This window comes from Rhipicephalus microplus, chromosome 1, assembly GCF_043290135.1.
Source record: "Rhipicephalus microplus isolate Deutch F79 chromosome 1, USDA_Rmic, whole genome shotgun sequence".
Lineage (NCBI taxonomy): Eukaryota > Metazoa > Arthropoda > Arachnida > Ixodida > Ixodidae > Rhipicephalus > Rhipicephalus microplus.
In genome coordinates, this window is record NC_134700.1 from 193,151,538 (window position 1) to 193,163,966 (window position 12,429).

The window sequence follows — 12,429 nt, forward strand, 5'->3', positions numbered from 1 at the left end:
TAATAGTTTCGTTTATATTGTGGGGCATATCTATTCAAGCTTCTCCAATATATTATATAGGCCTAACTGATATGCCCTCCAGCATACCGAATGTAGTTAAGTGATGATACTTCACATAACCTAATCATGGTCTGTTCACGTTTTTGTGGCCACAAACAATACCCGACCTCCTGGATGTGTTGGTCTTTGTAGAGAATTAAGTTTTACCGCAAGGACGAATGAATGAATGCGATACCAACAATTTGTAATATTATGATAATTAAGGCTGGTATCGAACTCTGAGGGACTCGATCTCACGTAACTCTACAAAGTAAGAAAATGACGCGCCTGCGAGGAAAGAAACACTTTTTTTGCAGTCTATTCACTTTGAGAGCACCACACGTATGGAAGGATATACACAAGACGTCTGCTGAAGCCTGCCGTGATAGCGCGCGCGGCAGCAACCACGCCTTTTGAATTGATGTCCCTCCTCCCCCCGCGTTTACTCATGCTCCTTCACGATGGCGATATCAATGAGGGTCTAACAGACGGTGGGACATTTCCCCTCAGCTTGAGTGGCTATCGGCGGCAGGCCTGGCACGTGGGATGATGTTATTGCATGCGCCCTCCATGCAAGCCAGATGGGTCGGCTCGTTTCATCTCTTCTTCGGTCTTGTTTGGCGACCTCGTTCGCATACTTTGATTCGCGGGTAAAGCTTACGATGCGCGTGGGAATGCTATCAATTAAGACTTTATACAGACCATAAAGGATATGGTGAAGACCCGTCGAGGGCGTCGATTTAATTGCTATTACAATTTAAAATCTGCTCTTGATTACTGTTGAAAGCTCTAGCTATAAAAAAAGTGAAATAGGTGCCTTGCACGTTTCACTGGCTGGACAGGCGCTGAATAAGAAAAATTCGAAGTAATGTGCACTGTCATGACTAACTTTCCTGTTGTTCCTTCCCTGCTAGCTATGGACCGACATTTTCAATAAAGAAAAGCTTGCAAAAGCCATGTCTTTCAGACGCCTTATCTGAAATCCGCTCAGTAAGTTTTTCACTAAACACTTCGCATATTACTTCAAGAAATTGAACAGTGGATAAACCATGGTTAGGCAGAAAATACCAAAGAAGTAAAACGGCCGCAGCCGTTGTATAGTTGCAGTGACCCGCATTGAGCTCTAGAGATTCGTTTCCATCGAGGACAAGGTGTTTCTTAGGTGCTCAGTTATGTCACCAGAAAATTACTTTGAATAACAAACTACAAATAAGACTCTATAGTCTTTCTTTGGCTTCGTTATACAGGTTATCTCTCGTAACATCAGCAAAGTATTTAAAAGTGAAACAACAGTCGGAAGTGAATTGAACTAAACGTATAATATTCGCACCAGCCTATATTAATTTTTAACTCAACTATCTCATTCGATTCTATTTATTAGCTCAACTATCAACACCAAATTGCGAAAGCAGATTGGTAGAGCGATTTCAGAAACGACTGACTGAATTGTTTACTATTTGATACGGTGCGCTTCGGTGAGGCTACGGTGCATAGCTGTTGACCTGAACCTCATGAGTTTCATCGGGCCTGCAGTGGTCGCATTTCAAGGGAGTGGAAACGGCAGAGGCCCGTTTACTCTGCGATGTCAGCGCCTGGTAAAGAACACCAGAGGGTCAAAGTCTTCAGAGTCCTGCAGCACGGCTCTCATAATATTATCTTCGTTTGAGACGCAGAACCACAAAAAATATATTATTATATGTATTATTATTACTGTTATATTATTATTATTATTATTATTATTATTATTATTATTATTATTATTATTATTATTATTACTTATACCACACGTCTCGCGTAGTCCTTTTTTCATCGTTTAATTATTTCTTTTAAGGTGATTGAAAGTTGCACTCACGTTTCAATTCCATGCACTAAAACCATCACTGAGTTGATTCGCTGATTTTATAATATCATGCGAGGAGAAAATCCTATAATGCTGCCTCTCGTACAACCTTACTGCACCTCACGTCGTTTAAATAAACCGCGAAGCCTCCTACGCATACAAGCAGAATCGCTAAATTTTAATAATCCGTTGTGCAGCCAATTTAGGGGAAGAAATAATGGCCATCTTTCTAAATATCAGTGTTCTAATAACTGTTGTACAAGCTTGTTTTACTTTTAAGTGTTTTGTACCAAATGTGAATGAGCTTAACTACACTGTTCTCCTGCTCCTCATACCCTTACTTGCGCAATCTGTATCTCACAGAATGCTCCGATGTAGAAGTCTTTCAGGAGATTATAATGAACAAAATGAATAAAATAGCACGCTTCTTTCATTCGGCTGTAACGCTTTTGTTCGAGCCAATGTGAATTCATGTACACTTTACGGGCCAGCGCGGAAAAAGGCAGGCAGGAAATGCTGACGGATGGAATGGGTATTTCGCGTACTATGTTTTTCGCTGTTGGTCTTTAGCAGCCGTTCCTTGTTAAGAGCTGAAGTGCTCTCCTTCTATACGGACCCAACGATATACATGAACCTACTGATGTGATAATCTCTTGTTCACTTGGGATCATTGTAAATTGGCGTCAAATTATTAGAAGTCTCAGGCTTGATCATGCTTAAATATATATTGTTCACGTTGTTCATATATATATGAACAACGTGAACAAACTATGTTCTAGAGTGTCAAGTATCGCGGCTAATCATCTTTGTGAGGAGCGAATATATGGACTTGTACGCACGGTGCTTCAAACCTTATGTCAAAAGCGTTCCGTCACGTTGTATGATAACTTATCAATATCTTTTTAGATGCACGGTTTAGGCGTGTTCTTCTTTCGGTTCGTGCTACGGTTTGAAACTTTGGAATTCAATCCATATAGATTCACAATCTTGAATCGTTTGAACGATAGGTTACTTTTCATGAAGTGCTTGCATGCTATGTCTCTTTTCATAAAGTGTTTTTACATTTGTTCTTTTATGAAGTGTTGTGTGTTATATGTGTAATTTCATGGAGTGTTTGCATACGTTTGTTTCCATGAAGGGCTTGCATGAAGCCAAACTGCATTGCTTTATCTGCAGTTAAAAGTGTATACATGCCGATACTTTATTGTGATACGTGCAGCAGAACATCGCGTATGCATGCCAAATGCGCAAAGGAGTAAGATCTTCTTCATATCTTACTCCTCTTCCTGTAAAAATAAAGAGATATAATAAACTACAAAATACCGCCACACTCTTCAATTTTCTATCTAGATGATTCAAACTATGCGTTAACCAAATGTGGTTCACGAGTTCCGAGAATTCACCACTAATGCCACCGGAGATTCACGCTTTCTATAATATGAAGAACATCGTGTTTCGGGCGATTGATGCCCGCAGATCATTTGTGCGTTTCTATCACAACTACTTTCCGACTAAATATCGTCGAAATTTCATGAAAGTTCCGGCACACGTGTTACAAAAAAAATTTGTTCCATGGTTTAGATGTAGTTCCGATAATAGTCTTAAAAAATGCCAGCATTTACAAAAAATTATCGCGGGACTTCTACTGACTTGTGATGTATATTTATAGACCATGGGCCATTTTTTCTAGCTGGAGACATCATGCGTACTCAACTCATTACAATGAATGGCTGTTCAAGTCGCTGTCTATGTTTAATATGTATGGGGAAGTTAAGCAACAGCTGATACAAATCCTTGTCGCCATGGCCGCATGAACATGTTGTAGACGACCCACATTGAATTCTGAGTAAAGCGTGCTTCGTGTAAAAAGTTGCAAGTCGGAAACGATGTATCAGGTTGGCAATGCGTCGTAACAAGCGAAGGTCTTGTAGGTACTCAAGAGGCAGGGCAACTGCGTGTAAAATTGATGTTACCACTATAGCGTCAAACGGGTCGTGTCGTGAACAATGCGGCGTTGGAGAAGTTTGATCATGGGCAAGAAATAGGTGTTGTCCGCAAAAGGGAAATCGGGATGGATGCAAACAATAAACAGTAAAGATCAGGCTTCCGTGCCTTAAAAAAACGCAGACATCCGGCGTGACGGTCAGGTGTTTCACAGCATAGGCGAACCGGCCCTTCAAAATGCGTTGGATGAAATTTTATACAGATGTGAGTTAGTGCAAGGGGTTGAATTGAAATATTGTATTTTGGGGCACACGTGTAGAATCGTGTGAGGCATCACACTGTGTGAACTGTGGAATGATTTCGTGCGTTAAAAACACAGCCATTACAAAACGATGTGGCCTAATATATTCTCATAATAAACCACACCATCAACAAAATGTGCACCTGTGTGTCTGTGTCGCTTTGGTGTCAGGTAATACTGAGTTCGCTGGTTTACAAAAATGATGAAGTATGGCGTGATGGGCACTTCACAACACTACCTGCCGCAGACATTTCGGGGCAGTGAAACGGGCAATTTTGCATGCCCGGATCACGCTTCTTTCCTCGCCCTCGTTGTGTGGCGGAGATGTCCTCTGAGATACGAAGCCTGGGAATTGAGTGCAGAGATGATGCGAGCAGGACCCATTCAGGCTGTCGCGTTCCACCTTGAATGTAAAGTGAAAGGAGTTTCCCCGTTGTCCACCAAGGATGCGGTGTATGTCTTTTTGTGAAGTGCAAACGATGCCGATTTCCGAATAATCGTGATCTCCTGCCGCCATAACGTCCACTATTTCATTTTGTTCGAGTCCTCAGTGAATTGAAACCCACTCGATTATTACGCTGTGTTCCGACCTCGTGAGAAACTTGAGTCCGCATTGTGTACATAGAATTCCCGATGTACAAAATACATTTAAAATAATGTTTTTTTTTCTTCTTTTTCTGTTGTGAATGATGGCGAGAATTATACACTAACACATTTCGGTAAATCTGCCTCAATGAGTTTAAGGTTTTTCTTTGCGATATGTTTAGGCTTCTTGAACGTATGACTCATAATAATTCAATAGAATGTCTTATAAATGGTACAGCTCACAGCTCCTGTTTTATAAATAAAATAAATACTAAGATTGTAATAACATAGAACCATCTCTAATGAAATGTCCTTAACAAATTAAACAAAAGTTTCAATAGATTAGTTATGCAGCCAAGGATGTGTCAGTAGGCAAGTGAATTTTAGCGTACATGGGGTAAACCTGCGTAAGTCGTCTGTCACACTTTGTTTTCACGTGACCGCAACCGATCATTTTTACAGTAAAAGAAATAGATTCATGATAACAAAACGCTAGTACTTATTGTTTCACAAACGCATTTCCGGTCTACTTCACTTTCCACTCTCAGTGAACTACAAACATGATCGGGTATTTCTTTCATACTAAATTTACTATGCGGAAATTTTCTGTCTAAGAAAGCTTTTTTAACCTCTTTTTCATGGTTTGCCATTTAATAAAATGTTCTCATGTAATTGAGGTTAGTCAGAGATTATTACAGAGCAACCCTGCACAGATAGAACGGCGGGGGGCAGCTTCACCGGTGGCATCCTGCTCAGCCATCCTCATCGCAAACTCCGATCACGCAGCGCCTGTATCGCTCAACCGTTATGTACATTGCGATGCACCAGTGAACCGGAGTTATGTTAGCAACCGTTTTCCCCTCCAGGCTCAGTCAAGCCGCTGGAGCAACAAAAAACAAACAAGTGCTTGCATTTCAACTCCGTCCTGACACCTTGCTTATAATCCTGCCTCCTGGAAACTCAGCTGGCCTATCTTCTTTTATTTTTATTTTTCTTCTCGGAAAACATATCTTTTTTTTACGTCTGTAGGTGTCATGAGGTCCGAGAGATCTTTTTCAAACACGCCACCACCTTCGCGTGCATCTTTCATTTATTTCTCTTTGAATTCCACAGTCTCGTTTTGAGGATTGGACGAGTCACGGTTTTTCTCGACAGCGGCCAGGCCTGTTCGCGCACAGCGACGAGAAGCCGGGAGGCCAGTACTCATTGCTAGGCTGGGCTTGTCGTCCTAACAGGTCCTGCGAGGAAGCGTGGACGCGGTGGTAAAAATAATAAAATTAACTCAAGACTGATATTCAATAGCGATTGCTGGACGCTAGAGCTGTCCTCAAGGACACGTAGTCTCCGCTGCACACGGATTCACCACTTCGGCGATTGAGAGAGAGTCTACGAGTGAAAGGGTTGTTCCGCTTCCAGCCACTACGGTCGCCGCTGTTGCTGGCTTGTCGGAGCGCCCCTTCGCCCACCGTGATTCGTGGCTCATCGAAGGGGATCTTCGTTCATCCTCCTCTCCACCATCGCGTACGTGATGTCCGGTCCTTCTTGGCGGCGCTTCTGGAAGATGGCCTTAGCGCCACGCTTCAACTCATGCCTATAAAAACGCCGCACATCGCCCATCGTCTACCACATCTTCCTCTTACATCCGGCCGATCGGACACAAGGAGCCCATTCGACGATGCTGTGCAAGGTAGGAATCGGACTGAATCACGAAGGACATATAAGAAGAAAGAGATCCTGTGTCACCACGGATCAGATTACAATGTTCGACGACCATGGTTGAACGGATACAAAGAAAGCTAACATCATTGACCTGTTGATCTTTCGCAGGTTGCCTTCCTTGGCCTTTTGGCCATTGCTGCCGCCCAGGTCCAGCTCCAGGAGAATTACGTAGGTTTTGTCTTCACTGAATTTAGTTCTTGTTATTACACGATAGCGTAATTGCATAGATGTTTACTGGTGGATTGTTGCCTTTTAACCGAAGTATCGGGTATCATTTGCTCAAGAGTCATAATGACACATATAAAATACAAATAAGGTTCCTGTTTTGCTGGGAAGCTAAATCTTGACCTCCTTTCAAAGTAGTTTAAAATTTAAAAGAAAATTCACAGCTGCCAATAAGGCAGCTATGTGCCAATTTCAAAGAAGTACCGCTTTTAAAGAGAGAATAAGTCATATAGGTTTCAAGATTTAATGAAAGAGCAACAGCAATTCTGCCATTTCTCGTAGAAACTAAAAAGCGGCAATAGTGATAGGTAGCTGAGGCTGATTACGTAGCAACATTAAAAGTTACCTTAAAACTTTGCTGACAACTAGGTTGCGTAGATAATAATGGTCAATGTGGAGCTTCCCCAAAGCAGTGCTTATTAAAGTACGCTACATCACGAAAATAATATTGTTAGTACGGTACGTTTGTTTAGTAACATGTCCATCTAAGCATGTTATTGCGTAAAGCCTGTGTATTGCTTCATGCTAGCGTTTTTCTTATGCACTGATCGTTACTTTCACAGCCTGCCCAGCCATACACCTTCAGCTACGACTCTACTGGTGAGGACGGTGGCCGCATCAGCCAGCAGGAGACCGGTGACGAGAGGAACTTCAAGACCGGCAGCTACAGCTACCAGACCCCAGACGGTGTCTACCGTACCGCCAACTACGTCGCTGACGACCAGGGCTTCCGCGTGTCTATCGACACCAACGAGCCAGGCACCAAGGCTGAGAACCCAGCTGATGTGACCCTCAACGCCAACCCAATTGAGGTCCCAGCCACCGCCTACACCTTCGGCAAGTCCAAGAGCTAAATCACTCGCCTCGTTTCGATAGCGAGATAGAGCTGTGTAAATTAAAACGAGATTATTCCCGCCACTGCCGCAACTTCATCGCTTCCGATCTGTCTACTCGGTGCTCTTCACACTACTGACTGCGACTGCATTATTTCTATTCCCTTTTTCCTCTGTTCTCGCGTTTGGACGGTGTATCACTGCACACAAGACGTGACCTCCTGTTGTGAACCTTCTAACTTCGACTCCAAGCTCCTTCACTCTTCCACTGACTTTTACAGTGCAAACTATTGTCCTGTCCACTAAACTGGAAACAAAAGAAAAATAAAGTTGTTATTTTTTGTTGTTTAGAAAGTTGGCTCTTTCTCATGCTCACCTGGTGTCCTGCACAGGTGAACCAGATTTCATAACTAATTCTTATCAGAAATCTGCGCTCCTGTTTTTACACAATAACACAAAATTGTCTAGTGCAACGAATGCATGTTTCTGTGTGCGTTGTACTGTAAGGTAATATTAGTCACAGGGGCCAGTTATCTTATTCATGCTTAAGGAATCAGACCATTGGTTCAGAACACAAGGCTAGCATCCAATGTGTATCAACGGCCTTAAGTTTAAGAGACTAGGCGAATTGGTTTGATCCAAAGGGCAATGATCAACATAGTAACGGGGACGTGAAGCTGCGTAGAAAAAGCGACAGCCCTCCGAAAGTAGTTTTTAGGTACAATTGACACTGCTCTTTCGCACCTCACAAAGATTGGAAAAGTGCAGGTGAAGCTATCATTACGGGTTATTGTTAAGATGTGGTACAAATAGAACGCTTTCTGTATTGCATATATATGAGAAGATGATGCAATCTTGTAAACGGAAAAGCTAGAAGTAATAGAGCATGATCACAAGCGTAAGACTACGGTAATAAATTTCAGATTGACGCAAAAAAACAACATTTACACTGATATCAGAGAAACGCTGTATTTTTGCTGCCAATAAACAGTATTGAATGTTAAATAACTATCGTTAGCGTGAAGTATCCGCGCATTTTACTGTTCTATATTGAGCTCACACAACATTAGTAGCTCACGAAAAAATGTTGGGAAACAATCCAAAGTATTGTGTCTTGATTAAAAAAGAAAGTTTGCACTGGACTTACCTATGTAGAACTTCGGAGAATGGACTAAAATAGATGAATTTTCCAGCTTGCATCAAAAAAATTTGAATGGCCTATTTGTGCACTGAAAACAATGAAGCGTCAAAATGGCCTAGGAAAACGTTTTGATGAGCTAGTTGGCGCATAGAATCCGAAGTAAAATTATTTCAGCGCAAAGCAACGCACGGACAGAGAGCACAGGACTACTGCTCGACTGCCTGTGCGTTGATTTCTGCGCCAGAATATATTTTTTGCAGACGTCGAAAAGGACTTTCTTGCTATTTATATCGCTTACAGTTAATGTTTATGTTGGGAATAACATGAGCGAATGCCTGTTTTTCACCGGTTTTAGATGCCCGTCTCAATCGTGAATCTTGTGACACATTTTAGGGTGTTCAGACAAGTTTGTTGAATTTACCCACGTTGACGTCAGTGGGCGCTGAGGCCTAATACCTGCGTTTCTATAGTTATCTATTCCGGATAATCTAATGATGTGCGATGATACGATGCTGAGGTTCTATGTGTGATGTTATTGTCACAGTTAAAATGAATAATGTAAAACTACATTTAGCATCGTCAATCGTTACATAGTTGGCCGACATAACTAACATTTTTAAAAATATACAAGGGTCCCCCTACGAAGTATAGCACTAAACCTTTGTTTTGATTCTTCACATATTCTTACAATATTAAAGTGGTTATGGTCGACCTGCACAAAGTACATATTGACAAGATTTTCTGCGGAAATGTTGTAGGCACGTGTGCTCAGATTTGGGTGCACGTTAACGAACCCCAGGTGGTCGAAATTTCTGTAGCCCTCCACTACGGCGTCTCTCATTATCATATGGTGGGTTTGGGATGTTAAACTCCACATATCAATCAACAAGAGTTTCTGCCCCGTCAGCTGCACAATAGTAAGGAAAACAGGTTGTGGTAGATAACAAGCCATGGCACTGTTTCTGATTGGGGGCCCGTTGATTGCATACAGTTGACACACGATGGTAAAAATATTGCTATACCGCGCGAAAATACGTGCACACGAGTAACTACACAGATAACATTACAAACACAGTTTAAGAATGTCTGACCGCAATGAACCAACTGGCCAGCCAGAATGTCTTACTCAAATGGAGCAAGGTAGTGAATATTAGTGTCCATCATTCTATTAAGCCAGATGAAGAAACAAAGTATTGCAGTTTTGACGATGCAAACATCAGACTGAAACTGGAAGCTTCATACTAATGTAAGTTGAAGGTTCGTAGCATTTAGCTCTATTCGAATTGGCAAGTATTTTGGGAGTGAACAAATCGCTTATAAAAGAAATGTAGGTTCTGTAGTAGAAAAATCAACGGAGGTTGTCAAAGGAACGTTTCTGGGTAGATATAAGCTTTTCATTACCTTTTGCGCATATCCCCATACCGAGTTGCATATTAGGCAGGTATGTGCCACACGTGCCTGACGTAAACAATTTCAACGAAGTGTGATTGATGATGGATATGTGGGGTTTCACGTCCCAAAACCACCATGTGATTAGAAGATGCGCCGTATAGTGGAGGGCTGCGGAAATTTCGACCACCTGGGTTTCTATAACGTGCACCCAAATCTGAACACCCGGACCTACAGCATTTTCGCCTCCATCGAAAATGCAGCCACCGCAGCCGGGATTAGATCCCGCAACCTGCGGATCAGTAGCCGAGTACCTTAACCAGTAGAGCACCACGGTGTGGCTTAAAGACGTGCGATATGGCCTTCTCGCGTTATTCATGTCATGAGCAAACAGTCATATTCGTCAAACCATCTTACCCTCAGATAGTTAAAAGGTCAAGGAAACGATCACGAAAGCATCCAGGCGTAGGCAGCTAGATAGATATAATAGACACATACGTAAATAGAAACGCTAAAACAGCCGGAAGTTCGCTAAACATGGTTCGCATTTAAAAGAACGTATTAGAGGCGAAAAAAGAGAGGACAAAAAGCATGGTTAATCCACAGATTGTTAGTGGGTCAGTTGGTACATACTGAACGACAAAACATTGCGCTTAGATGGAACAAACAGTTACAAGAGGCAGACATGCACACGTGATTCTTGTAACTTTTTGTCCTGTCTAGTCTCGCGGTTTCATGCTCTGTATGGTTGATCCATCCGTCAAAAGAGTCGGCATAACACGAAAGTAAGGCATCTTCATATAGATTTGGTTTAATGTTTACATTACATTGATATTTATATCAAATGAGCTTATACTATGTCTGTTGGTGTTTGAAAGCTAAATACCGTTTATCATAAATGCACCCAACTTGACACTCCGTGACAGATCTCCATTCTGACGGATGGCACGCTTGATTATGATTGATTAATGATCAAACATGACCATGGTCATGGATGGCTGTGGTAGCGGCGGCAGTTGACGGTGAGAGCGGAACGAAAGAAGGCGATGTGACAGCCAGAAGAGCTTGACTGATTACACGCCGAACTTGGGCTGCATTCGCCTACTTGCGACATGTTCGAGTTATTTAACGCCATTGCCCGATTAGAAGGAAACGTAACGCGCGCTGTGTTTTCCCTGGCGGTCAGCCACGGTTTTCGCTAGGCGAGCGTAAGTGGCGAACGCAGTTACTTGCAGTCAAAGCAGGAGCACTGCGGAGCTATTTTTGTAGGGGTGGATGCTATGAGCCATGCCGACGCTTTGTGTAAGGTCGCCGTTTGGTGGTGTGATAAGGTGTTGACAAACTTGCACTTCTCCCGTTGGAAACTCACCGAATATATAGGACGGACGCATCGAAACGGTGCGTTGAAGGAACTAATCGGGATGCCACAATCATGATGGATTGCTACAATTTAGCAATACCACTATGAAAGTGCAGTGGTAGAGGTAGTTATAAAAGGCATATGTCAAGCCTACAACGCATTCGACCATGACGATTACATACGAATATACGAAATGCTGAGCCCCAAGTATGATCGATTAACGCGTATTTTGTTGAACAGGTCACGAAGGTGAAAAGTGCTGGAGCACCGAGGGGCAATGGATGAAATGCTTTGTATATTATATATATTTAAACAGTCATGTCCGTAAGTGAATGCAGCCAGCCTTACGCATGCTGGTGGGTGATGTGTGACACGTGTCTATATGTATACAATGTATTAACATTGCAATAAAGAAACAGAGAAGTGGCCGCGGCGCAGTGTTTAGCGCGCCCGGCAGATGTTGTCGCTGACTGAGAGGTCGTCGGTTTGACTCCCATTGACGCAACTTTTTTTTTCTTTTCTGATCGCATGTACTTTTGCAATGTCATTGACGGAAATATGTCACTGAAGCCTTGGTGCCGCCCGGCCTAAAACACTTTCGCGTTAAAACTGCAAAACTTGGCAAGAAAACAAGAGCCAAGACAACCTAGGTGCCGATCAGCTGAATAGTCTCTAACACTGAGCCTCTTAAATAAAACCCACGAAAATTTTTGTGGTATAGGCTACTGCAGAAAATATAATCTACTGAAGTTGTGTGCGTTTGCGGTTACGCAGATGTTCTTTAAAATTTTACTTTCTTATTTTTCTTACCTTGAGTTTTTTCAAAAAAAACTTAGTGACTCTTCGCTCACTAATAACTCAAAGTAATTCTTCGTTGTTGCGTAAGTTGGCAAAATGTAGTTGCTTCTCGTACTTTCATCGGCATGTAGCCATGTTTCAGTTAGGGAAAGTTTAGAGTATAGGGCAGAAAATTCGACAGCGTGACGGGTGAGATACAGGCAGTTGCGCTGTCAATTATTCTAGAACGAACATCCACCAACTAGTCCTACTCGT

General features: G+C 42.3%; 1 protein-coding gene across 1 annotated transcript; it reads left to right on the top strand.

The window, feature by feature from the left end:
- The first annotated feature begins 6,253 nt into the window (after window positions 1-6,253).
- LOC119185799 (cuticle protein 10.9) lies at window positions 6,254-7,840 on the top strand. The gene is made up of 3 exons (XM_037434672.2): window positions 6,254-6,396; window positions 6,537-6,596; window positions 7,217-7,840. The coding sequence occupies exons 1-3, from the start codon at window positions 6,385-6,387 to the stop codon at window positions 7,505-7,507; spliced, it is 363 nt and encodes a 120-aa protein (XP_037290569.1). The 5' UTR covers window positions 6,254-6,384; the 3' UTR covers window positions 7,508-7,840.
- The last annotated feature ends 4,589 nt before the right edge of the window (window positions 7,841-12,429 follow it).